We start from the raw sequence: 27,942 nt of genomic DNA, 5'->3' as shown, positions 1-27,942 counted from the left end.
TTTGTGTTCTGAAGATGAATGAAGGTCTTACGGGTGTGGAACGACATGAGGGAGAGTAATAAATGACATTTTCATTTTTGGGTGAACTAACCCTTTAAAGGTTCTTCATGGAACCATCAATGCCAATAAAGAAGCTTTATTTTTAAGTGTACGTGCAACTACAGGTTACTTCCCTGAGTTTATGTGGCGTCAAAGAACGCTGCGAATATCATTGGGAACGGTACGGCATAACAACATGAACAAATCACTCCTGTCATGCCACTAAAAGTTACGAAAATGTCAAACTTTTGCTGCAACGCAATGACACACTCTTTCAACCTCCTCAAAACTGAGCCTTTGCATCTCTATCTGTCAAACGCTCCAAACAATCCAACATTTCAATCTGATAATAGCAGTGCAGTAACCAACATGAGCAACAGTGTTATATTTCCTCAGATGTGAAATGAAGACTGCTACAACAGTTTTGCATTATACACTTGACTGTAGGACACTTTCTTTGTGTGCTTTATTTAAAGCCTGTTCACACCAAGAACAATAACTATAACGATAACTATATTAGTGTTCACACCAGCGGACGACATCATTCTGTTTATTATACGCGCTGCAGTTTTGTCGTCAGTTGCTTTAAAGGTGCAATATAATATCCATAACTATGTTTTCAGTGGTGTATAAAGACCTTACATAATGAACCGTTATGTTTTTATTACTTTAGAATGAGTCATTTCTGTCTTCATACACTGCGGGTCCCCTTACACGAAAGTCGCCATTTTGCGCCGCTATGTTTCTACAGTAGCCCTAAACGGACAAACTGCTCTACAGATTAATGGCTGTTATGTTAAATAAAGTTTACTAATTACAGCAAAGCAGGTAAGTGTACTTTACCTGTGCATGCCGTTGTCTCGTCTCCCCTCAGATTTGCTGTAATGGCAATCCTGCGCGTAATTCTCAAAACACCCACAAGATGGCGGCGTTTATCTGTAAATCTGATATTACAAAACCGATATCCGATTATGGTAAAATGCTTAAATATCGGGGAAAATATCGGTAAATCGATATATCGGTCAGTCTCTAGAAGCGACCTCAAATAACATGATATTTAACCCCTGGAAAGCGAATTTTACCAGGGGAACCCCGCCAAAAATGCGGATTTTACCCCCCGGAACACGATTTTTACCGCGATTGGACTAGTTTTGAGTAGCAGTTGTCTATTCAATATTGTTCCTCTGCGTCATTATCGTTATAGTTGTGGTGTGGGCTCAATATTTAATAATTTGTAAAACTATATCTTTATAGTTATCGTCCTTGGTGTAAACGAACCTGACAATTTTTTTTGTCAAACTGTCATAAGAAAAAGTAAAGCACGTATGGGCCAAATATGAATAACCAAAGTGTCTATTGCATTAAATTCAATTAATTGTGTGTATATATTTTATTCTTTTTTATTGTTTTTAATGCAAACGGTAAGACCACAAGCTGTAAATATCAAAGCACTTGTATAACAGTTTTTAGCTTTTTGTTGAATAGCGCTATTTGTAACTTATCCTTTTTTGCTGTTTACATTCTAACTCATTGGTGACCATGTTATTGTGAACCAATGAAACATGGTACAGGAGTACTGTAAAAGATTTTTTGCAATTAAAGCTCAGCTAGACCAACTGTGTTGTAGTTATTAATCATCCTAATCATTTTGTCCTCACATGCACTCTTTGTGTGATGCACATGTAACTGCGAACTGGATTGCAATGTTTAGGGGTTTGTATAAACAGATTCATTCATACAAGCGAAAATGAGTGCATGTAAATTCACCTACTGTACTGATGACAGTGGCGCCTCTAGTGGTCAGATAATGTCATCGCTCCAACAGCAATCTGCTGCTTTCGAGCTTTGGACAGTGCGATTCATTCCAAACGAACACGATTTGCGGATTCGTGTGAGAGATACAAATGCTTTGTGCATCGGTTCGATCGAATCATTCAGAAGAACCGATTCAGTAGAACGACTTGTTGGCGAATCGAACACCGCCGCCACTCTTCTTTGTCCTCGCGGTGACTGACTGTATATGATCCCGCTGAATGTACATTATTTATTCATCCGTTTACACTCTGTATTCATCAAACAGAAGATCTGAAGGATGGTGTTAGTTCATGTCGGATATTTGGTTCTTCCCGTCTTTGGCTCAGTGAGAAATAGAGGTATTTATAACACATTATTTCACGATCAGATCACATCTAAGGCCTTTTGCTTGTTTAATGCATGATTATTAAACCCCATGATTGATCTATATGCTGCTGTAGGTCCATACTGAGAGGATATTCATTAAAAACAGGTGATTTGGTAACGTTATTTATTTAGCGAATCAGTGAGGTTTGATTCGGATCTGAGGTAATCTGTTAGCTAGCTGACTGAAGGACGCTTCCCGCTTCAGATTTCACTTTAAAATATATTTAAAATCAATTGATTGGCCTTTATGAGGGATATTCGGTATATTTGATAGATTTTCGATTCGTTTTATCGTGTACTTGAGCGCTGTATGTATTTATAGAGGTTTATTTGTGAGGTTTGGTTTTTACCTCAGAAAGCTAACGATGCTAATTCAGGCCTGAGCTTAACGGGCAACAAATAAAATCACTTCAATAATTTAATAGAGTTATTTAATGCTCATTTAATTAAAAAGTAAGTGTATAACGCGAGTTTGTGTTGAAGCCTCAGAATGACAGCATTTCATCATGCAAAAGCTGATTTGTTTAAAACAGTCGATTATTTTTTGATCAATTAACAGCTACACCTCATTAACTTAATCATTTACACTGATATGCTGAGGAAAACCACGAAACTAGCAACTTTACCTCCATCACTGATTTCATGAAGCTTTTTTGATTTCTGTTTCTGATCTTCTGTCTCATAGTTTGATTTCATGTGCTTTATTTCTGTTCTTATCTCCTGTCTCATAGTCTATGGAGGCTGAATCTACATTCTGCATTATCAGATCATTGTGTTTTAATGATCATCTGTGTTCTGATCCCTCCTCATTTCCTATTTCCATCAGAAGACGACAAACATCTCAGATCTGCTCCCTTCCTGAGAACAAACACACTAAAACCAGAGCTAACACATTTAGAGCGTAAACTACTGTCTGTATGTCAAGTGCTGTAGTTTAACCCACATCAGTAGCTCTAGAAGAGTGACTCATGTATGTCCCATCCAGCTTTGATAGTCAACATGTATGTAAATTCCTGTAAAATGGATGCATTTTGTGCTTGGATGATCACCAAACCCACACACCTATAGCCGTCACCTATGGAAGCTTGTTTCCGCCACGGAGCGGAAAAATAAAAAGGGTAATTGCGCTTTATATCTCGCAATGCTGACTTTTATTTTTACCCCGGTGCGACGCTCGGTGCTATTTTTATGTATTGCCTTTTTTTTTTTTTCATTTTACATATTTTAGTAATCCTCATAGGTTAGGTATCATTCGAAAGCTTACGAACTTGAGATTCATCTTGTGAAAACTGTTTTGAAATCGGGTGTTGCGTTACCATGGTACTTTAATTTCTTTTAGCAAGCTCCTCCCCTAGTGGGTGGTGTCAGGTTTCATATATTTATTTTCAAAGCATATAGTCAGAAAGGTCAATTTGCATAAAAATAATTCAGTAGAATGTTGGTGACACCCAGTGGCTATTTTTGGTACAGTGCATAAAAATCTTGCAATAACTTCAATTTTTGTGACCTCAACTTAAAATTTGGAACACAACTTGGTTAGGCATATGGCTTTCACTTGATAGCAATTTTAGTAAAATATATTTGATAAATGAAAATAAAAATGTTTAGTATCGTACATTTGATTAAGCCCTCCAGTGCGACGCTCAGCGCCATTTTTATTTATTGCTTTTTTTCATATCACATATTTTAGTAATTATCATAAATTAGGTATCATTTGAAAGCTTATGAACTCAAGATTCAGCTTCTGAAAACTGTTTTGAAATTGCATGTTGCGTTACCATGGAAACGGTACTTTAATTTCTTTTAGCGAGCTCCTCCCCTAGTGGGTGGTGTCAGGTTTCATATTACAATATTTATTTTCGCTATTTTATAGTCAAAATCTTGACAAAACATTGTCGATTTGTAACAGGAGAATGTCGGTGACACCCGGTGGCTATTTGTGGTACAGCGGCAAAAACAAAATCTCACAGGAACTTCAATTTTTGTGATATCAACATCAAATTTGGAATACAACTTGGTTAGGCATATGGCTGTTTTAGAGTAAAATATATTTGATAAAATTTAAATTTTATATAAAATAAGTTTAGTTCCGTACATTTGATTTACAGTAAATTTGAACTTCCATAACTTTTTCATACTTTTAATTTTTGCTGGGTGTCTTCTTAAAAAAAAAAATAGGTCTGTACTCAATTATAATCATTTACGTTTGGATAGTACATTTTTTTAGTACATGTCTATTGTCAAAATGGGGGTGACACTTAATGGGTTAAAAAAAGTTATGGCTGAATTGCAATCGCGAGAAAAAAAAGTCAGAATTGTCCGATTTAAAAAGTCTCAATGACCTTTTCTGTTTTTTATTCCGTGGCGGAAACAAGCTTCCATAGTCACCTGCATAACGTGTGCTTCATTCATCGCCTTCTGATTTTACACAATCATTCACAATCATGTTTAGAGGATAAGCAGAAGACAATTGAAAACGATTGGCTCGTTGCATCGAAATTGTCCAAATTGACATTGTCCAAAATGCCATCCATTTGGCAGGGATGTTGATTTCCTGCACTGCTACTGAGATCCTCTATTAGAGCAATGCAAATGTCTATTGTTTGGTTGTGGTTTCTCTACCTTTTGTTCTGGTAATAGACTTTTAAGTGCATGAATCACATTATTATTATTCATTTTATTTTGATTCTACATTGAATAGACTCCAATGTAATCTTTCTGTAGTAAAGATGTACCCTGCTGTACTGTAATGTGCTGTAGCCGATGCATCTGCTCATTGGATGTTGCTTTTGTTCTGTTAACCCTGTACTGAGCATGGTGGGCCTTGCTATTGGTCAATGTTGTTTTATTTGTTGCATGGACTTATTATTATGACACAAATCCACATATACTAATATTTTTCAATAAAGAATATAGTATTTTTCCTAACCTCCAGTGTGCTTCTTGCTGATTTCCATTTATTGTCTCCCCCCTCCACCTCCTCCCTCTGCTGTGACCGATAGACTGATTTCCTCGCTTTTTCATCATGAGACCTCAATGAGTTGATCTGTGGTCATTTACGCTCATCATCGAGGCACTTGAAGGTGCAGTGTGCATTCCCGACGGTGAACAAATTAGATCCATTTGCAATAATACGAAAAAAGGACATAACGCTGCACCTTCAAGTCTTCTCACAGTAAATGATCCGGATGCAATGTAAACGTGGCCCTTTCTCTGTGGTGTGTCCAGGTATATCCACACATTTCATCTCCGTTACTGAATATCCCACGAACACACTGAGCGGTGGGCACGTCCCATTTCTCTGTGTGATCAAGAGCACATTATACATGATTTCGTCTGGTGATTTGGGCTTATGTGTTTAATTCCTTCATTCTGAAGTAGAGTGGAGTAGTTCTGCTTTTCTGTTTCTCATTTTTGTCCACGTCTACTATAACTATTTTGTTAATTTGGAGTTTTCTTTCTCATAATGAATACTGAAGTATTCTCATGTTTTTTAACCCATAAAATGGTGCGTTGATTCATTCACCCGTTCGCTTGTTGTCTTGTAAGTGGCCAGCAGATGCCTACATCACAACACAGCAAACTCATGTTTCAAGCATTCACCAGTCCAGTGAAATATTAAATCTCAGACTGTTGTACTTCTGAATGAAGGGCATTTAGCCTATTTAATGCATGGTTAGTCTTTTGTAATATGAGTTATGTCTTTTTTTTTTTTGTCCTGACATTTCAGGAAAGGAGATTATATTTAGTGTAATTGTTGCTCTGTCGATAAATATTCACGCAAAGTCATACACTCTTAAAAATGCTGGATTAAAAACAACCCAAGTTGGGTTGAAAATGGACAAGCCCAGCCATTGGGTTAAATTTTTGTCCAACGTGCTGGGCAGTTTTATTTAACTCAACTATTGCTTAAAAATGACTATATGGCTGTCTTAAAATGAACCCAAAATAGGTTGGAAATTAAAAGAGGCAACAATAATAATCAAAAGGTGAACATTTATTAATAAGCAATTTAATACATGCTTATTGTTTTAAATATTATTCATTCCAACATACTTTGGGCTTATTTTAAGCAAGCAAAACAACAACTTTTAAACAATAATTGAGTTAAATAAAACTGCCCAGCAGGTTAGGCAAACATTTAACCCAATCGCTGGGTTTGTCCATTTTCAACCCAACTTGGGTTGTTTTTAACCCAGCATTTTTTAGAGTGTAATAAAGCATGCAAACTGCATATCTTGCACCATCAAAAGCCTTTTGGGTTCCTGCGATTTTCTGATGTAATTTCTGCTCTATGGACCAAGTTGAAGGGTTAATCTACATCTACAGAGATGTTGATCTTGGATAAATCACTGTAAACACGTTCCTTAAGATCCCCATCAACCAATCAGATTTTAGACTTAAGAGCTTCAACAACGTTCTTAACCCGCAGTGATTTTGAGCTTGGGATAATTGATTGTTTTTCCAGTACCAATAGAGGATGTTGATTCAGGAAGACGTCCTACTCTGTCCAAATCACTTCACGTCCATAGAGACGTCATTGGCTTTGAGATTTCGTTTTAAAAGAGACCATGTTTCCAGCACATGGATAATAGTTTGGGAAATGGTTCCCACACACTTATCCAAAGTTCTGTCATTAGAAAACGCAAAGCCCTTCATTGATAATGCGTGACAGGCTAACAGCTCGCATAAAAATACATCTAAATCCAGACGTTTACTGCATGCTCAGACATTTGGCTGAGAACTTGAAGCAGCTGTGGATTCCTTCAGCTGTCCAGGAGCTCCGTCTCACAGACTCTTGTGTGCTTTTAATGTTCACTAAATAACGGTAGACTGTTCACGAGGACGAGGTGAGGAGACACTTCTGTTCACACAGCTGTAGAATATGGTTGGCCATTCTGTTTGGAGCACTCGATTATTTTCTCCTAACCAGTTAATTTCATTGGTTAACTCAATCAAGAAAGAATAATAGATGGATCTGATCATGAGAAACAGTTGTGCTGTCTACACTGGGAAAAAAATTGGTGTAGGATTTACTTTGCAACAACTTTCATTCAGAAATTTTAAGTAAATTTCACAATTACAAGGAAACACAATTGAATTAAACCTGATATTTTTTTAAGTACAACAGTAATCTTATTTTATTTACAAATTTACAACTGCATCTGGATGTTCTACCAATGCTACACTAAGGGTAAGTTTAGGGTTAGTGGTTAGTATTTGTTTTAGTGCTGCACTTTGATTAACATGACCAATTAAATCCGGTTTCACACGTGATAGATGATTCACACTCAGTTTGGTTCCAAAAGAAAACAACCGTATTCTACAATGAATGTGACTACCAGAAAAGTTCAGTGGCCGGACGGATAAACTGCTTAGAATAATTAGTCATCAAATTTTTTTCTGTAAGACCAGTCCTGACTTTAAGCTACTTACATAAAAAGGTACATTGGCCTAATTTGAATTAAAGTAGGACTGATTGATTACCCATTGGCTAACTGGTAGTTGGTCAGACTAGTTCTTAAGACACAGTCTTGACATATTGGATGTGTTTATGCAACTGGCCACAGGACTAGAGAACGATGCCATTTCAACTAGACTTGTCAAACTATTTAAGATGGAAGAAAGCGTTGTGTTATTGTAGAGCAGGATTGGGCAACCTATGGCACTCGGAGGGTTAATCACTGACACGTGACGATAGCTAAAGATTTTAAGATAGCTCATTTAAATAAAGTCCCTCAAACTTGCATATAGACGAACATTTTGAGGTAATCATTCCTCACAGTCACAGCCTGTTTTATTAAGTTAGGTACTATTAAAGTGAGATTTTAACCCACACCAGCATGCAGATCCCACAAACCACTGCTCCAGTGATTATCCGTCCATGTGCCATGAGAACGTTTTTGGTAAGAGGGAAAAACAAAAAAACTAAACTGGACAAAATGAAACCAAAGTTTTAACCACAAACTGATGAGGTCGAACTAAAGTTGCAAGTCTTGATATTTACTCATTTATCAATATGGTTTACTCATGAGAATAGTTAAAGCTTCAAAACTTCACTTACCTGTTCATGTGTATCTGACAGTAAATTCGATTTACAATCCCAAACACTGACTGTATGAATACAGCGACCCAAACCAAACCACATTCACTGCTAACAGACTAACGCAAACATGCTGTTCGAACACAATTCACTCACCTTCACTCTTCATTTCCCATCACACCCCACTGCTGACGATTAATTTCTTCTGGAAGTTCATGCAGGAGAGGATGAAGGCCGAGCCTCCAGCAGCGGTTTAATCCCCACTCGTAATTTGCTGTGATGTCATTGTTCTTGCAGGATCTCATTTTAACAGGCATCAGCACAGTCATGCTACCTCTTGCCGGCATTTCCACGTAGGCCCGCAGGCCCAGATCCCTGTTGATTTCCCAATGCCCCATCCAGGACAATCTCAGACGGGAATGAGCCATCACCTCGGCCCCGCGCACCAGCCAGCTGCGGCGTTGCATCCCCCTCTCAACCACATACCAGCGCCACCGTTCCAGGACATCCCGGCCCCGCCCTTCCTACCTCAGGCTTTACACCAGCAATACCTCATCCAGCAGCAGATCCTGGAGGCCCAGCACAGGAGGATACTTCCACAGCCCAGGTGTGTTTTAACGAGAAAGCAAAGTCGATTGGTTGATTGCATGGTTGTGGTTTGCTATTGGTGGATGTCATGTGAGTGACAGGTTGCCCCGCCCTCGTCAACAGAGAAGAGGGAGGGACAGTTATTTTGGTTCAATATTATGAGGCACATTCATTTAAAACAATAATGAGGTGCACAGATAAATAATTTACAATAATGCTAAAAAATAAGAATCGTCAATTTGGGTTATTTTGGCTTTTCATGACTTTCTGAAGATTAAGAAAACATCCATAATACACAATTAAGTGTTTATTTTATTGCACTTTATCTATTTGCATTTGTAGATTTCAATTACATTACATATCTTTTCTCAAAATGAGTTTTTTTCTCCACTTCAGCATCACTGGCATACACCAAACTTTACAATTATATTCCTAACTATATTCTAAAGGATTTTACTGAGGGGTTTGTTCATATATCATTTGACTGATTATATAACATTTTATTCCTAAAAACATGGTGAAAATGTATTTATTTTGTTGCTGTTGACTTTTTTTTTATTTTTATTATTATTCATGGAGTGATAAAAAGAGAAATCCAAAATTCCCTCTGTAAAAACATTTAATTGTAATATGTAAGCAAAATAAAACAACCTGGTTTTTGTTCTGGACATTTATGTAAATTAGTGCATATTTAAATTAGTTACATTTTTACCTTATTCACTGAGGTGTCTTGCCTTAATTCATTCCATGTCTTATCGTTAAGGATTCTTCAGTGGTTATTTTTGTATCACCTAATCAAGCAATCAAAGCTGCATTTTACTTTTCAGGAATATTTTAAAGCATTAGTTCACTTCAGAATACAAATGTCCTGATAATTTACTCACCCTCATGTCATCCAGGATGTTCTTCAGTTGAAAAGAAATGAAGGTTTTTGAGGAAAACATTCCAGGATTTTTCTCCATATAGTGGACTTCACTGGGGTTCAACGGGCTGAAGGTCCAAATGTCAGTTTCAGTGCAGCTTCAAAGAGCTCTACATGATCCCAGACGAGGAATAAGAGTCTTATCTAGAGAAACCATCGCAATCGTAATCACGTTGGAAAGGTCACGCATGACGTAGGTGGAAGAACCGATCCAGTGTCTACAAAATGAACGTCCAAAGACTAATGGTGCGTTCACACCGGACGCGAATGAAGCGGTAAGCGCGAGTGATTTACATGTTAAGTCAATGCAAAGACGCGAATTGACATGAAGCGGCGCGAATGACGCGGCGCGAATTGAGCGATTCGCGCAAATCGCGCAAGTTGAAAAATCTGAACTTTGGCGAATTTCCGCGCCACGTTAACCAATCAGGAGCTTGCTCTAGTAGTGACGTGACATAGCGAGCTGAGGCAGAAATTCGAAACAACAATGGAGGACAAAATCATCGTCGCTATACATCTTCATACATTCATAGAAACAGAAATAAAAAGGATCGTGTTTGAAAGAAAGTGAGTGAGGAGGTCGGACAATATGATAAGTTGTAAAAAACGGACTTTACTCAATTTTAGATATATATAGATACATATTAAGACTATAAGCCAACTAAAGACGACCAATTGAGCTTATTCGCTGTAATTTACAATTATTTCCCCACTGACAAGTAGTGTTTATTCAGAGGAAGTGTGCAGAAAGCAGTGGGAGAGTCTGGGACACATAAAGGAGCGGGAGAGCCCCTCTCATGACGCGAATTCGCGTCTGTTGTGAAGGGATTTTCACGCGCGAATGAAGCGAGTAAACTCAAAATGTTCAAGCGTCCAACTACGCGCGAATAGCGCGATTTATTCCAGTCGCGTCTGATGTGAACGCAGCATTAGTCAAATGACATTTGGACCTTCAACCCGTTGAACCCCAGTGAAGTCCACTATATGGAGAAAAACCCTGGAATGTTTTCCTCAAAAACCTTCATTTCTTTTCAAAAGACATGAACATCTTGGATGACATGGGGGTGAGTAAATTATCAGGAAATTTTAATTCTATAGTGAACTAATCCTATTTTAATACCAGATCTCTGTTGTGATTTGTTTGAGGCTCAAACTTTTCTTTTCGTTCTGATTTTTCCCAGCAGACACGCTCCAGACAGAACCCTTCCCCATCCACAGACGCTGCGGCCGCCGTATGAATACCCACCATCCTTTCACATTCCCCCACCGCCGCCGGTCCCGCAGCAGCCGCGCTACCTTGCTGAAGGAACAGACTGGTACGTCTGTATTCAGTTACTTGATAGTACTCCGTTTGGCTTTGATCAGCTGACATCTGTCCTGTGTTTGCGTTCAGGGATCTGAGTGTGGATCCAGGCCTGCCGCAGTACCACGTCTCTCCCCTCACTCAGCATTATCAGCATTACCTGACCTCTCCACGACTGCATCACTTCCCCAGGAACACCACCTCGGCACAAGTGGTCAGTCTGCGCCTTTGTACCTTCAGCAATCCCACTTACATTAATGCATTTGGGAGACACCACTTAGGCCAATTGTGGCCTAATGGTTAGAGAGTCCGACGTGTAACCACGTATGTGATACCATACTTGGCTACAAGTCACGTCCCTATCATGCATTCCCTGGGAATCAAACCCATGACCTTGGTATTGCCACTGTTTAAGACTCAATTTATCTCTCACATGCTCTTCTAAAAGTGTCAAAATGTAGTTGTTCATTGATGTTGTATGTTAATGAATGATGTTGTCCTGCACAGGTTGTCCATGAGATCAGAAATTACCCATATCCTCAGTTACACCTTCTGGCTCTTCAAGGCCTCAGTCCGTCTCGCCACGCGTCTGCGGTGCGGGAGAGTTACGAGGTACCGTCACTCACCTCAGCTGAGGTACTTCATCACACATGCTCTCGTCGACTTTCATGCAATATTTCCATGTGGTTTTGATTCCAGGAGCTCCTGCAGTTGGAGGACAGACTGGGCAATGTGAACAGAGGGGCTGTGCAGACCACCATCGAGAGGTTCACCTTTCCTCACAAGTATAAAAAGGTAAGTAGAATTACTGGACCTTTTATACGTTTTTAATATTTGTATACTTGGTTGAACCTGTACTTTATTAAGTGCAAGTTCGGTTCGATTAATGTCTGACCGTGTGATCCATAGAGAAGACCTCTAGAGCTGAAGATCGGCATGGATGAAGAGGAGCTCGACACGGATGAGAAATGCACAATATGCCTCTCGATGCTTGAAGACGGAGAGGACGTCAGGTAGTTTGACGCTCTGTTGCACTTAATCTCTTAATGGGAAAATGGTGGCGATAATCTTTCATTTTGGGTTTTCTGTTTTCTCAGGAGATTACCCTGCATGCACCTCTTCCATCAGGCTTGTGTTGACCAGTGGCTGGCCACCAATAAGAAGTGTCCCATCTGCAGGGTAGACATTGAGACGCAGTTGTCCCCCGATAGCTGATGTCTCGTGTAGCACTAGCGAAAAGTCCTGTTGTCGTTCTTCGTCCCCTCGTGGGCACTTTGCCAAATGTGTGTCATCTCCATCACCACTCTCACCTCTGACCTTTGCCTTCTGAGCCAACTGATGACGTGCGCCGAAGTGGAACCGAGAGCACACGGAGAAGAGCGAGTCTGTGGATGAAGATGGTGCTCTGTACGTGTGTGTGTTTAGGAGGCGAACGAACGGTGATCTCCGATGAAGACCAACCAAATGTTCTCAGTGGGTCACGGATGAAGCATGTCACAGCATATCACATGTGGTTGGTCATGAACTTTAAACGAATCATTTGTGAAAAAAAAAAACACCCACACATCAGCGAATGAGAGAAGTGTTCAAAAAAGCTCCGTCGTCGTGTCTGTAATTATCGGAGGTGATGCTTGACGTCCGTATGTAATTGTGAGGCCAGGCTTGATATGAACTGTGACAGTCCGCATTTTGTCCAACGCTTAGAAACGTATCCACTAAATGCATGTTGAAGCGAGAGGCCGGGGTTCTTCTGGGAAACGCGACGAGAGGTCGAGGCGACATTCTACTAATCCTGAAGACACTGTGTTCTCGAAGAGTCACCACGAGTGAAACATGTACCTTAATGCCTGTAGCACAAGCACACGTCGAATAGTAACGGCATAACTCTGTGTTTCCATTGGCTCTGTGACTCGTGGTCTCGCTTGTAGAGTCATAATGTGCATGAAACCTGTTTGCTGCCATTTCTAGAGGACATGACAAGGGAGTAAAGCCATTTGTTTTATAGAAACCAAACATAACTTTTCTAAATCACTCTTTCTCGTTTTATTTCTTCTGTTGCCAACCTGTGTGCGGGGCTGGTACAGCTTCTCAACATAAGTAGCTGCGATGCTGGAAAAAAAACAAACAAACAAACAAGTTATTTATTGTCGTCTTAATGTAGTTAGTGGTTATTTTTGTAAATGCACTCACTTTTTTCCTGATGAGGTCGTGTGGTCCCTGCTTTTGCATTTGCACTCAGTAAGCTGTTTCCTTGCGTATCGTGCACTCCATCCCAAAAAAAATGACAAAAAAACAAGGGAGCAGACTTTTTAACAGCACAGTTTCTTCTTCGCGTAACGATAGTTGTTGCCTCACTGACCACTTTCAATGTACGTGACTGTTTTTTCCGTAGCATTTCAGATGTCGTCGTTTGCTTTTGCAACTTTTCCCGAATTCAAGCGTTCAGCTGCTTGGAGCGGAAGCCAGGAAGTTGGAAGCATTTTCAGTCATCGTCGTGTAGCGCGTCAGTGATCTTTTCTCATCGTCCGTCTGCGTTTTATAGTTTACACATGATATTGTGCGTCGAAATGCCTTAAGTATTTAACAATCATAATTTATGACTAACTTTACCTACTATGGGTGCGTATTTAAGTTCCGAACTAGTATCGCAATGTAACCGATTGGTTTATTTATTTACGTCAGCATAACGTGTGTATAAATACCTCATTGTGCTATACTTTAATGGGAGTGCTTTGCATGCGGTTAAGTAAGTGTCAAAACAAGCTAAAAAACCCCAGCAGGGCGTGCTGAAATGTGCTAGTATGTGGTGCTGTAGTTTTTTGGTTACATTCCATTAATGCGATTTCAAAGAGTCGTTCGGCTGTGAGCTCGTAGACAAACTGGACTTGTTTTGCATGTCTCTCCTGTTTTTTGCACTCTCAGCTTTGCTGCCCTCTCACTGGCATCCTGCGAACATCGTCCGCTCGTCGCGTCGCTGGCGATCCAGGCCGCCGTGAATCTGTTTTCAGTCGTGAGGAGTGAGTTCAGCGCTTACTGTGATTGATTATAGCTGCTTGTCTTGTGCCCATCTGGCTTTAACTTTTGATTTTTGATCCGAGACTTAAAGTGATGCTTATTTTATTCCCATTAGTAGCAGTTTTCGTTTGCCTTTCAATCGGTACTTCATATAAGGGGCTTTAAATGTCTGAATGCAGGTCGTGTTGTGGTGTAGCTGCCGTATACGTTTGTCACATTTCACCATTTTACCACGTCAGGTTATTTAGCTTCAATCCCCCAAACAATCTGCCAGCATGGCAGTAGTGTAAAACATTGATACGGCAGATAACTCTTATTTCCAGTGAAATAATTGTTTTTCCTGCCAGCACCTCCTGGAATACTCATTACTTTCTACACCTGTAGAAATCGTTTCCTATACGCGAAAAAGAAACAATGGCTTTATATTGTATGATTTGTGTTTCTAGCCTGTGTAGCCTTAAAGTCTCTTGATTTGATCCATCTCTCCAGCAGATTTTGGACATAAGCAATAGTAGTGTCATGTTTCGCTAACAGACTGAACCGTAGATCCTAAAGCACAAGCTCTGTAATGCATGTCTTTCTCAGGTTTTAATATGCGTATGAGAATGGATACATATGTTAAAATATTTTACCATAAATATTTCTGATGTTTTTCTGCTGCTGACATAAAAAGAAAAAAGAAAAAAAAAAATAGTTGAATAACCTGCCAGTGAAAGGGAAGTGGCTCTTTGTACAAGACACTGCTGTGTGCTGTTACTGCGCAATGTTTTCTGACATGAATATTTTATAGCTCAAGTAGAAAAATATGTATTGACAATATTTAAGCAATAGCTTGGTGATTATAATGTATGATAACTAGATAAGTGTATATTGCGTAAAAAAAAAAAAAGAAGAAAATCTTAGATTCACTTTTGGTGGATTTTGTACTGTATTTATTACTAATGATGATGCAAAAAGTTGCATAGCTTAACCCAAATTTTTCTTTCTTTTTTAATTTCTTGTCTTGTATATGACCCTTTTTGTATGTGTTTTTTCAAATAAAATGTTGAAAATGCCTCCAAAAAAATGAAGCATATCCCATAATTCATCATGTTCGGGAACTTGAAGCTCCAAAGTCGCAAGATGTCAAGGTAAAAAGTTACAGTGCAAGTTAAATGAATTGGATACAATCTAATTCATATTAAAAGGCAACACGTTTAAAATGGATTAAAGGGTTAGTTCACCCAAATGTGAAATGTGAATTAATCTTCAGAGCACAAATTAAGATATTTTTGATGAAATCCGATGGCTCAGTGAGGCCTGCATAGCCAGCAATGACATTTCCTCTCTCAAGATCCATTAATGTACTAAAAACATATTTAAATCAGGTCATGTGAGTACAGTGGTTCAATATTAATATTATAAAGCCACGAGAATATTTTTGGTGCTCCAAAAAAACAAAATAACGACTTATATAGTGATGGCCGATTTCAAAACACTGCTTCAGGAAGCTTCGGAGCGTTATGAATCAGTGTGTCGAATCAGCGGTTTGGAGTGCCAAAGTCACGTGATTTCAGCAGTTTGGCGGTTTGACACACGAATAGATGTCACTAAATAAGTCGTTTTTTTGTTTTTTGGCGCGCCAAAAATATTCTCGTCGCTTTATAATATTAATATTGAACCACTGTACTCACATAAACTGATTTAAATATGTTTTTAGTACATTAATGGATCTCGAGAGAGGAAATGTCATTGCTGGCTATGCAGGCCTCACTGAGCCATCGGATTTCATCAAAAATATCTTAATTTGTGTTCTGAAAATTAACGAAGGTCTTACGGGTGTGGAACGGCATGAGGGTGAGGAATTAATGACAGAATTTTCATTTTTGGGTGAACTAACCCTTTAAGAATAATTGTTGTAGAGTATTGAGGATCAAAGTAAACAACCTATATTTTACATTGCACCACAATTAAACTTACCATATGGTTGGTGAAGTGTAAAATATAAGTTATAAGTGAGAAGTACAGAAAATCAAAATGTGTAGGCCTAAATAAAGTTCTGGGCCAATAATGTAACAGTCCTAAAGGTGTTTAGGGGAATAAAGAAAACAAAACAGGCAAATCACGTAATTGAAAAAGGCTGTTTTCAATTAAAACAGAGTAATATGACAAATCAAAATAGAATATTTTGCATCACTGTATATTACTGTGGGTCGTTCAACATTTGCATCGCAAAATAGTTGTTAAATATTAAAAGTTTCGCTACTTACATTTTACCTCACACTCGACCACCGTTAATGCGGAAGCGTCATGCTGAAGTTCGCGCCCGGATTCTGAACACTGAAGCCCCGCCCTCTTTGATTTGATTGGCCATCTCATATAACTTGACATTGACGAGTGCTGTTAAACCGCTGAGGCAGACCAAATGTATTTTTAAACTTTTTAGTCAACAAACAGAGTTACGTTTACGTTTCATTTATCAATAGAGAGTTTTTTTCCCGATGTGGTTTGGTGGTATGGTTTTAAGTGTTCATTTTTTTTTTACTGTATAGCCTAATTATTAAGAAATAACATAGGCTAAAAGAACATTTTCAGTCGATTAAAACATGGCTTATATGGTTGTTGTAAATTTCACGAGCCAGCAGATGGCGATTTTGAATGTGGGAATCCTAAAATCTCATAAACTGCTTGGCAAGCTCAAAATTAAATAACATTTCAAATCAGCAACGAAATCTGACATGAAGGAACTGCCTCACAAATGTTGTTTCTATGCTCAAATAGCGTTAAAAAAGCTTATTTTTCAGGCTAGATGAGCCAATGCGCATGTGCAGTCTAGGTTTCTATGGGAACAAGAGCTTCTAACGGTAGCTGCAGTGATGCAAGGACTTTATCAATCAGCGATTGGCTCTTTTACTTAGAAGGCGGGACTTATTCCGCCATTTTGCGCATTGCAGTTTCTTTTACTAAAAGGAGCAAACAGTGTTTCTATATCTATAGCATTTGCTTTAGAATATTTTTGTGGCACCATCAACGAAAAACCTCAGAGCTTCACGAGGCTTCATTTCCATTTTGTTATATTAAAGTAGGCGCGGTGTTCATAAAAGTTAAATTGAGAGGAAAACAAGACGGAGAAACGCTTCAAAAGAAACTGGTTTCTCAAAAGAAAGGTGTTGTGAGATAAAACACACACTAGATGCCTAACTGAGGCCTAAAGTAATAGAAAAGTAAATAATGACATTTTCTATTGGACAATGACAGACAATTAAATTACAATACATTTTTACCACAAGAAAATATTATCAGACTTTGTCTGTTTCCGAATAAAAAATAACACATGACTTGAAACAATTTCTAGGCAAATGGGCTTTAGAGAACCAAGATCATTTAATGATTTCTCTGTATAAATGGAGTCATAAATAAATGGGGGGAAAAAATGACATTTATAAATTGACTTCCATCAAATGTTTCAACACACTAAAAGCTAATAATTATTCATAAATAATAAAAATATCAAATTAAAAACACTTACTAAAGGATGAAATATTTCATTTGTTTAGCTGCATGTCATGTGATCATTAAATGACATCAGAGAACCAGAAACGTGAATGTTGATAAGTCATTGAAGTATTAAAATCACAGGGGAACATATTTTTGCTTAAAACTGCTTTGACTACATTATGAAAATATGTAATCGGAGACATCTCAGTTTTTGGCAGCTGACAAACTTTGCAGGTTCGATACCTTGAGAATGTGACCAGATTTAAAGACAACAACATCGTCTCAGTACAAAGGAAGTTTATTTGAATTTCTTTAAAAAAGTACAAATAAGTCCTACTGGATTGTCCCAAAGTTCAAAATCATCAGCGTTTAATATTTAGGATACAGCACTCTCTGAGTTTGTCCATCGGCTTTATTTTTGTCCAACCACTTTCCACAAACGAAGATGGTGGTCACCCAGTTGGCGGTGTTGGTGACCTCCACACACTCCAGGAACCAGCCGGCCGACGTGCTCGTGTTGTCGTGCTCCACTCTGATCCGCAAGAGTTCCCCCAAATCCAGCATCTCCAGCAGGAATCGGTCCGTCTGACCGCGTTCAAACAGGTTCCTGAACTTCTGCTTGAGCGCTCGCTTCCCTGAGTCTCCGTTGACGCCGTAGAGCGTGATGAAGACGTTGGCGTCGGTGGCGGCTTCCTTCACGTCTCCGGTGATGACGATTATTTCGTATTTGACGGGAACCAAACTGCGGACTTTGCTGGCGAAACTCTCCACGGTTTTGGTGCACTCGAACGTCATGAACTCGTCTTTCTTGGCTGCCAGAGGAATCCGTGCGTCACACGTGAAGTAGAATCTACGGAGGAGGAACAGGGAGAATAACGCTCGGATCTGCTCACCGCAGTATTTCAGATGAACATGGTGACGTGAACTCACTTGTTTCTCAGCTCTTTCTCCGTGATCACCACCTCCTGCACGTGCCAGAAAGACTCGTTCTTGACTTTTTTCTCCTTCGTTATATGGCCCAAACAAATACCGACGATCTCTCCCACATTTTTAGAGGAAAACTCGAATGAATCAGTGGCACCACTGGAACAGAGTCAGATTATGATGCATTAGTAGTCATGCGTTCAGTAATTTATTAGAGATGCACCAATGTATCAGCCAATAAAAGCGGTTATTTTCACTAATCGGACATCGGACGATTGTTTAAAAACAGCCAATGATCCAATGATCAGGGCCGATGACATCCTGTCAATCAAAAGAGGGTGGAAAGCTTCAAGCAGCAGCTTGGAGCACGAGTCTTTTATTCTAATATATAGCTTATAGTTGTAGCACGAAAAAACATCCATGAACATCAAAAGGTATGTTTATAGCCTGTTATATTAGACATGCAAACTCTCTTAGTGTTTTTAAAGTTTCTCTTAAAACGTATTTTTTTAGACTTGCTTATATGTAATTTGTATTTTTTTTTTTTTTTACTATTTCGTATCTATTTATCTTTCTATTTACTATTTTTACTATTTATCTATCTTCTTTATTGTGTATTGACTGTTTATTTCTTTGTACTATGTGTAAAGCGCTTTGAGAATACCCTTTTAAAGGCGCTATATAAAATAAAGTTTATTATTATTATTATTATTATTATTATAGGTTACCTATAACGCTCCTTTCACAAGATGTAATATAAGTCTCTGGTGTCTCCAGAACACCGTTTTTGTGTGTGTCCCTTTAAATGCAAATGAGCTGCTGCTCCCGCCCCCTTTCCAGAAGAGGGCGGAGCTTTAATAATGCAGGTTTGAACAATGTAAGGCTGAACACCGTTACTGACAATCCACATTTTGGCTGCGTGAGATTCTCCAGCTTTGTTGTTGTTGAGCTGTTAAAGCTCCGCCCTCTTCTGGAAAGGGGGCGGGATCAGCAGCTCATTTGCATTTAAAGGGACACACATAAAATAACTTTTTTTCTTAGTGTGAATCTAAAGAACCTTTTTCCACTATTAAGAACCTTTCGTCCAGTGAAAATATTCCATGGACGTTAAAGGTTCTTTATGGAACAGTCAATGCCAATAAAGAAACTTTATTTTAAAAATTAAAGTCTGTAAATTGTTTAATGTTGATGTTTGTGAATGAATATGAATATGAATAATCTGCTGCAGTCAACATTCAAGTTGCTATTATAGTTTTTATTAGAGGTACACTATGCAACTTTTTTTTGTTCAAAACTAACAAAATTTAAATAATGAGTGAATGCATCATCAATCCTTTGTGTTCTGATTCTCTCTGTTAAGTGTTTATATTTTAGACCTGTCCGATGGTTTTCGTGGGAAATTGCGTACACATGTCACTCGGCCGTGCGTGTCTCGTCATGTTTGTAAATACTAAAAAGAGACTTGAATAGTATTAGTGGCTAAAATGTTTGTGCGTGTAACCAGCTACATACCGCAAAAACTTCTTCTTCTTGGGGTTCTCCATCATAAACTCCTTCGAACGTCCCTTTTTCCCCTCCAGCACGATCCAGACGTTCTCCTTCGTCTCAGCGTCATCAGAGCCGGCTGTCGTGATCTCGATTTCATACTCTGGGAAGACGTTACAGCGCAAATTCAATAAATACACCGTACGAGGGTTACAAACCTAAGAAAACGCTCTTTCTTACTGGTCTTGTCACTGAGGTCCAGAATATCGTTATTGGCACATGCCAGTTCTCTCATGATCTGACCGTCGTCCTCGCTTTTGGCCAGCCATCGGTCGCACGGGAAGCGGAAGGTCTGATCGAGCAGGTCGTCCTTCACGTCGATGTATTCCAGGTGCCATCCGGGAGCCGGACCTGATCACAGGAACATGAGAATCCGCTCCACACGACAGCTTCAGCAAACACTGAGAGGACGTTTCTCACCCTTGTTGTCGTGCCACACTCGGACCTTGGACAGCTCGCCCAGACTGAGGACGTCCAAGAAGCGGAAAACGTCCACCTGTTTGCGTTCGAACTTGTTCCTGTTGCTGCTCTCCTTCAGTGCCAGCGTTCCCGTGTCGCCGTTCTCCCCGAACACAATCAGAAACACGTTGGCGTCAGTACCAGCGGCTGCAAAACAAATTTTTACCTCAAAATTCTGACTTTGAGTTTATATCTTGCATTTCTGAAAAAAAGTCCCATAAAGTCACATGTGCGTCATGTAAACTCCACCTACCAGCAACGTCACTGGTTTTAACCTGAATGATGTACGTGGTTTTCTCCACCATCTCCTCGTCGTCCACCACGGCAGGAAGTTCACAGACCTTCGTCCTCTTGGGTCCTTTGGTCTTGGAGAGCCATTCCTCGTAGGTGAAAACGTACACCTCCTCCGTGGTCAGGTTTCTCATGATCATCTGGGTCATGTGACAGGAACAAGCAGAATGTTTATAGTCATTCACTTTGTCGTGATCAACCTGATAACCTGATTAAAAAGACTTGAGTTTCATGAGATGCTCGTATCACAGACTGACCTTGTCGAGGAACCAATCAGGACGACTTCCTGTCCCGTCGATGCGGACGCGGAGCTTTTTCAGGGGCGCGATGTCATCGATCTCCAGGTTAAATGTGTCTTCCTGGCCTCTTTCAAACCTACGACAAACCCACATGACGTGTGTTTAAAAAGGGTTTTATTAACGGTTTACAATTTAAATGATTAGAATGTCAATTAATATTCAGTTATCAATTGACTGCACTGACACTATCAGACGAGAACAAAACCTGAACTGATCTGAATAATGACACCATTATTGTTTCATAATTGATGAATTTTGCTACTTTAACTGTTACTAAAGTGAATTCAATCAACATTGAATCAATATGAACAATGAATTATGACACTATTTACTTCTGTTGAGCTGCTTTTCTAGTTGAATTTATTTCATAATTGATTAATTTTGCAACATTGACACTATTGAACTAAACTGAATCAACAATGAACTGAATTGAATTTTTCATAATTAATGAATTTTGCAACATTGACACCGTTATTGAACTGAATTGAATTTGTTTCACAACTGATTAATTTTGCAACATAGACACTATTGAACTAAACTGAATCAACAATGAACTGAATTGAATTTTTCATAATTAATGAATTTTGCAACATTTACACTGTTATTGAACTGAACTGAATTTGTTTCACAACTGATTAATTTTGGAACATTGACACTATTGAAGTAAATTGAATCAATAATGAAATGAACTGAATTTTTCATAATTAATGAATTTTGCAACATTTACACTGTTATTGAACTGAATCAATATTGAACTGAAATGAATTATGACTATTTACTTCTGTTGAGCTGCTTTTCTAGTTGAAATTATTTCATAATTGATTAATTTTGCAACTTTTACACTATTGAACTAAATTGCATTTTTCATAATTTATCAATTTTGCAACACTGACACCATTATTGAACTGAATTGAATTTGTTTCATAATTGATTAAATTTGCAACATTGACACTATTGAACTAAACTGAATCAACAATGAACTGAATTGAATTTTTCATAATTAATGAATTTTGCAACATTGACACCGTTATTGAACTGAATTGAATTTGTTTCATAATTGATTAAATTTGCAACATTGACACTATTGAACTAAACTGAATCAACAATGAACTGAATTGAATTTTTCATAATTAATGAATTTTGCAACATTGACACCGTTATTGAACTGAATTGAATTTGTTTCATAATTGATTAAATTTGCGACATTGACACTATTGAACTAAATTGAAACAACATTGAACTGAATTGAATTTTTCATAATTAATGAATTTTGCAACATTGACACCGTTATTGAACTGAATTGAATTTGTTTCATAATTGATTAAATTTGCGACATTGACACTATTGAACTAAACTGAATCAACAATGAACTGAATTGAATTTTTCATAATTAATGAATTTTGCAACACTGACATCATTATTGAACTGAATTGAATTTGTTTCATAATTGATTAATTTTTTCAAGATCACTGTTACTGAACTGAATTGAATAAACATTTAATGAATTGAATAAATATTGAACTGAATTGAATTTGTTTCATAATTGAACTTTTCAACACTTACACTGTTATTGAACTGAACTGAATCAACATTGAACTGAATTGACCTGCATTATGGCCCTATATTCTTCTGTAGAGCTGCTTTACAGTGGAAATTTTCAGAATTGATGAATTTCGGAGCATTGACCCTGTTATTAAACTGATTTGAATTAATTTCAGAATTGATTAATTTTTTAACATTAACATAGTCATTTTCCTGTTTATTAATGTGAAGCTGCTGTATTGTATAGAGTGCTGTAGAAATAACTTGTTTTGAGCGTTTGAGAACTAATAATCCAGATGATGGTGAATCAGTACCTGTCCTCGTTCTTCAGAAGGAGCATCTCCTCCGAGCTCCCATTGGCCCCGAACACAGTTATGAAAATGTTGGTGTCGGTTCCTGCATTCTGAGTGTCACCCGTGACGACCGTCACCTCGTAAACCACCTGAACAACAGCCCATAATAAACAAAATCAATTCAAATGCTCTATAACACTCTATAAACTTTATGAGCCCAAACAACAAACCCAAAATGCTTATAATACACATTAAATCATCCCAATCCCAAGAACAGAGTCGTGTTCCGTACACACGGGTCGATAATTTAAACGTGACCCAAGAGCCGCACACCGAACCTTTCGAATGATGCTGATGGTCGTGGCGTCCAGTATGTTGAAGACTCTGGCCGTCAGACCGTCTCCTCTGTCTTTGGCCAGCCAGCACTTGCACAGGAAGTTGTACTGAATGCCTTTGGTGGGAACGGCCACAGACAGCTCATCCACCAGCCAGCAGCTCTCCGGAGTCGCTCCATTATGACCCAGCTGAGGAGAGAAGACATCTTCAGTTCACTAACGGCTCGTCTTTATTCGCGAATGTTCCTCCGAGTCTCACCTCGACTCTCTTGATCTCGCCCACATCCAGTCCGTAGCACATGAAATGCTCCATTCCTCCCGCAGCGAAGCACTTCTTCCCGTCGGGCAGATCCAGCCAGAGCCGCTCCGTCTCCAGATCGTTGGGCCCCATGATGATGACGTAGACTCGGCTGCTGGTGCTGGCGTCACGATCGTCTCCCGTCGACACGGTGAAGTGGTACGGGATCACTGTCAAAACAACCACAATCACCCGTGTGAGAGCTACGGATGAGCTACGGATGGACACAAGCAGATGAAGCATCGACTCACTCGGCCCCTCCTCCATAATAACAGCCTTCTTCTTCTTCTTCTTCTTCTTGTTCATGTTGCTGTCCAGACCCGCTTTAGAGTTCTGCAGGCTCTTCTTTGCGTTCTGAGGGTTCCTCTCGCCCTCGTATCCCTGATTACACAGCAGGACACACAACAGTCACATGCTTTGGATGCACAGGTACAGGCTGACTCTTTTGTCTTTTAAATTGTAGTTTTCTTTTATGCATTTAATCATTTCTTTTTCAATTATACATTTGTTTTTATGCATCATATATGTATCTTTGGTAACACTTTACACTAAGGTTTCGTTAGTTAACATTCACTAATAATCATTAATAATCTTAATGTTAATTTAAACATTTACTAAAACATTATTTTAAAAAGTTGTTAACTGTTACTATTATACAAGTAACTAAAATAATATTATAGTCAATTATAGTTTAATATTTTGATTAGTTTTTTATAATTATATAAGTATTTATTTATATTCATATTCTTACTTTTGCCATATATATAAATAATTTAAAACGTTTACAGTTTTTTTATTAATATTTGATTACTTTTTATATTTATTTTATATTATTTTTTACATTCATATATTTTATGAATATTTATTTATATTTTTAATTTTAGTTAAAGGGTTACTAATTTCATTGTGACATTTTGACATTTTTATTAGCTTTTGATTTTAATGTCTCTTTATTAATAATTTGATTAGTTTTATATTTATATATTTATTTTTATATTTTATATTTATATTAATATTTATTTATATTTTTTATTTTAGTTAAAGCTTTGATAATTTTGTTGTGTGTTTTTGATATTTGTATTAGTTTTGTTTTTTTAAACACGTTTTTATTCATTTTTATTTTTTTTTGTTATTTTAGGGCATTAAGTTAAACTAAATGAAAATAAGAAATCTTGTCTTGGCAACTAGCTGAAATAAAATATGATATATTTTTTGTATATTTTATTTTATTTCAGTTAAAGTTTTTTTTATTATTTCAAGTAATGAAAAGGTTTTTTATGGTTTTGGATTTAGTTAACAATAAAAACAGTGAACAGTTTTTTATTTCTTTATTAACTAACGTCAACAAAGATGAATAAATGCTGTAACATATTAACTGATCATTAATTAATGTTAATGCATTAACTAATGAGACCTTCTTATTAAGTGTTACACATTATTTGTGGTTTTGTTAGTTTGTTTGGTATCTGTACACTCATCCTGTGTAATTATTAATGTGTTTATTAACAGGCAGATTCGCGTCACCTTGACGAAGAAGGTCCTCTCGATGCGCTTGTCCTCCTTCTTCTTGGAGAGCCAGCGTTCACACAGGAACATGTACACCTCTTCTGTCTCCACGTCCACCACCTCCACCTGATCCAGGTACCAGTCGGCTCCAGCCTGGGAATCGTCGTGTCGTATCCGGATCTTAAACACCTGACCGAGGTCCACGGCTTCGATGCTGAACTTGTCCACCTGCACAAACAACAGCTTTCAGTCTCCATATGTCCATATGATGTCAAAATCAAATCATCACAGATAAACCAATCGACTCAACACGTTTTCAGTGATATCTGAATGATGTCATGTGACTGACCGCTCCTCTCTCAAACTTGTTACTGCTGCTCTCAGATTTGCGGAGCTTTCGTTCTCCCGTGTCTCCCAGATCTCCGTAGATGGTCAGGAAGACGTTGGCATCAGTGCCGGCTCCGTTCATGTCGCCCGTCCTCACCGACACCTTATATGTGTGAGCTGAAACATCACATGACATCATCAGCGCTGGAGCTCCAACAACAGCTAATTCACAGCTGAATATTCTGATATAACGGAAAACTGGACGAGCGTGTTGTTATTGTTCAAGTGTGTTTCTCATTTATTTCTACTTCTACAGAGATTCATACAAGAAGCAGATTTACAGTGAAAAAACAGTGTTAATATTGCCAAGTTCATTAATTATGAAACAAAATTAATTATTGTAAAACAATTCAGATCAAGTTTTGTTCCCGTCTGATAGTGTCAGCACAGATCAATAATATTACTGCATACTAAGTGTCTTTTTAACCTATTAAAAATTGTTTTTGTTTACTGAAATAAAGTTGAAATTAAATATAAATAGTTAATTAAATATTTAACCTAAAAATATAAAAATATATATAAACTACAAATATTAAAATTGTTTTCATTTTATTGAAATATGGCTGAAAAAAAAAAAAATTATATATATATATATATATATATATATATATATATATATATATATATATATATATATATATATATATATATATATATTTTTTTTTTTTTTTTTTACCTAAAAAATGAATATTAGAAAAATAAACAACTATTAAAAATCGATTTTGTTTATTGAAATAAAGCTGAAATAATATATGAAGTCAATTCAAAACTTAACCTAAAAAACAATTATTAGAACATTAAACTACATGTTAAAAATTGTTTTAATTTGTTGAAATTTATTGAAATAAGGCTGAAATATAAATATGAATAGTCAATGAAAATAACCTAAATATCATGAATTTTATAAAATTAAACTAGAACTGTTAAAAAACGTTATCATTTGATTGAAATAAGGCTGAAATATAAAACACGAAAAACATGAAAATTAAAAAAAAAATGAAAATTAGAAATAAAACAACTAAAACTGCAATAAAAATGACTAAAACAAAATGAAAACTGAAAACATAAAAATTAAAGCTAATATTAATAAAACTAACACTTTAGTGAACTACATTAATGAACATGACCAGCATTAATGATGTCAGTTCCTGTCAATCTCACATAATTCAAATCAGAAGTTGTGTGTGTTAATATCAGGTCATGCGCTGTGAACAAACATGAACATCAGCATTTACATTAACAAAGATTAATAAACGCTGTAAGATCATAATAAAGCTATAACGTACTCTCCAGAGCGTCCTCCACCTCGATCTCTTGGTGTTTGAGCGTCCCGTCTCTCAGCAGCTTCTCCGTGATGATGTCGGACGGCACCAGCTCTCTCACCGTCTCTCCGTCGTCCTCAGAGCGGGCCAGCCAGCGCTCGCAGGGGAAGATGGTGGTCTCCGAACCCTGAGAGACACGCCGTCAGAACACTGATTTAATCTGAAGTCACTCCAGTTGTGTTCCCATTCATTTAACTTGGAATATTGCATAAAACGTTTGCAAATAAATCAACATTTCCATCCGGTGTGTTCAAGAGAACAAAATCATCACTTCCTGGGAAATTGGTGCAAAATACACCACCGTTCAACATAATGTAAAATATCTGTTTTCTATGTGAATATAGAGTAAACTGTGATTTATTTTCAATAGGTGAATGTAAACAAGTTACCTTTCCTTTTCTTAAAAGTCTTCTGATTTCCACTCTGTCCAGATGCCAGCCGGGATTCGTCCCTTTGTTATCGTGTCCGATCCGGATCTTCTCTATGATGTCACCGATGTCTTCCAGCTTCGCAGAGAGAGACAAAACAACACCGCTGACTATGAAATCATAATAGTTTTTATGGAATATTGTAAATGATTTATCATTATTGTGTTAAATTCATGTTCCTCATAATCTTGAATCAGAATCTCTTCTCTGATGATGAGGGCGGGGCAACCTGTCACTCACATGAGATCCACCAATAGCAAACCACCACCATCCAATCAATTCCCCACAGACAAAATCAAGCCCCGCCCTACATTTGTTCTTGTTTGCGAAGCGTTTCACAGATATACGGCACAATAGGGACAAAAAGAAGAGGTCATCTCCTCTTTGAGCTGCAGTAATGATGGCAGACGCTCACCTCCACGATGAACATGTCTTCTGCTGATCTCTCGAAGTACAAGCGTCGTTCTCTCTTGTTGACGCACAGGTACTTCTGCTGCGTACACAAGCCCTTCTGACCGTACAGGACGATGAACACGTTCGCGTCCGTCCCCGCGGCGAACACGTCGCTCGTGAAGGTGGTGATCTCATAGGGAACGACTACAGGAGGAAGACAAAGATCTCGTTATATTCTCATAAAGCTTCATGTGAGGAGTTTGAGTTACGATTCTTCATCTGTGATGCTGTTCTGTCCTGTTTAAATATCTAAATATTCCTAAATCAAGAGAAGAAAACTGACTGAAGATAT

At 37.9% G+C, this 27,942-nt stretch overlaps 2 protein-coding genes across 9 annotated transcripts in view; one reads left to right on the top strand and one right to left on the bottom strand.

Annotated features, from left to right (window-relative positions):
• The first annotated feature begins 24 nt into the window (after positions 1-24).
• On the top strand, positions 25-15,335 carry rnf165b (ring finger protein 165b). 3 transcript variants are annotated; one of them, XM_048210780.1, is made up of 8 exons: positions 25-2,192; positions 8,561-8,870; positions 10,958-11,089; positions 11,167-11,290; positions 11,584-11,688; positions 11,776-11,871; positions 11,986-12,089; positions 12,174-15,335. In XM_048210780.1, the coding sequence occupies exons 1-8, from the start codon at positions 2,132-2,134 to the stop codon at positions 12,289-12,291; spliced, it is 1,050 nt and encodes a 349-aa protein (XP_048066737.1). In that variant the 5' UTR covers positions 25-2,131; the 3' UTR covers positions 12,292-15,335. The 3 variants fall into 3 exon arrangements, 2 of the variants coding, with proteins under 2 accessions (XP_048066737.1, XP_048066736.1); XM_048210779.1 differs by having other exon boundaries at positions 10,955-11,089; XR_007187579.1 differs by lacking the exons at positions 8,561-8,870; positions 10,958-11,089; positions 11,167-11,290; ... (2 more) ...; positions 11,986-12,089; positions 12,174-15,335 and adding an exon at positions 2,952-5,148.
• A 1,655-nt stretch (positions 15,336-16,990) lies between these two features.
• Positions 16,991-27,942, bottom strand: part of loxhd1b (lipoxygenase homology PLAT domains 1b) — a 78,568-nt gene continuing 67,616 nt past the window's right edge. For all 6 annotated transcript variants that reach the window (XM_048209097.1, XM_048209098.1, XM_048209095.1 and 3 more), the window contains 16 exons: positions 27,613-27,794; positions 27,159-27,275; positions 26,734-26,896; positions 25,410-25,564; positions 25,079-25,288; positions 23,806-23,935; positions 23,516-23,724; positions 23,260-23,445; positions 22,943-23,070; positions 21,045-21,162; positions 20,750-20,927; positions 20,458-20,643; positions 20,218-20,388; positions 20,005-20,140; positions 18,499-18,651; positions 16,991-18,418 (listed from right to left, as the gene is read on the bottom strand). In XM_048209097.1, coding sequence (XP_048065054.1) covers positions 17,938-18,418; positions 18,499-18,651; positions 20,005-20,140; positions 20,218-20,388; positions 20,458-20,643; positions 20,750-20,927; positions 21,045-21,162; positions 22,943-23,070; positions 23,260-23,445; positions 23,516-23,724; positions 23,806-23,935; positions 25,079-25,288; positions 25,410-25,564; positions 26,734-26,896; positions 27,159-27,275; positions 27,613-27,794 — 2,903 coding nt within the window. In that variant the 3' untranslated portion in view covers positions 16,991-17,937. The remainder of the gene's footprint in view (positions 18,419-18,498; positions 18,652-20,004; positions 20,141-20,217; positions 20,389-20,457; positions 20,644-20,749; positions 20,928-21,044; positions 21,163-22,942; positions 23,071-23,259; positions 23,446-23,515; positions 23,725-23,805; positions 23,936-25,078; positions 25,289-25,409; positions 25,565-26,733; positions 26,897-27,158; positions 27,276-27,612; positions 27,795-27,942) is intronic.

This window comes from Megalobrama amblycephala, linkage group LG12 (assembly GCF_018812025.1).
Source record: "Megalobrama amblycephala isolate DHTTF-2021 linkage group LG12, ASM1881202v1, whole genome shotgun sequence".
NCBI lineage: Eukaryota > Metazoa > Chordata > Actinopteri > Cypriniformes > Xenocyprididae > Megalobrama > Megalobrama amblycephala.
Note: the sequence above shows the minus strand (reverse complement) of the source record. Positions and strands in the feature narration are given on the sequence as shown.

Bases quoted from the DNA above. Each gene is read 5' to 3' on its own strand.
- rnf165b (XM_048210779.1), top strand. From the start codon at position 2,132: ATGGTGTTAGTTCATGTCGGATATTTGGTTCTTCCCGTCTTTGGCTCA. The intron at 2,193-8,560 runs GTATTTATAACA...TTGTTCTTGCAG, and splicing joins TGGCTCAGTGAGAAATAGAG to GATCTCATTTTAACAGGCAT. The intron at 11,090-11,166 runs GTACGTCTGTAT...GTTTGCGTTCAG, and splicing joins CTTGCTGAAGGAACAGACTG to GGATCTGAGTGTGGATCCAG.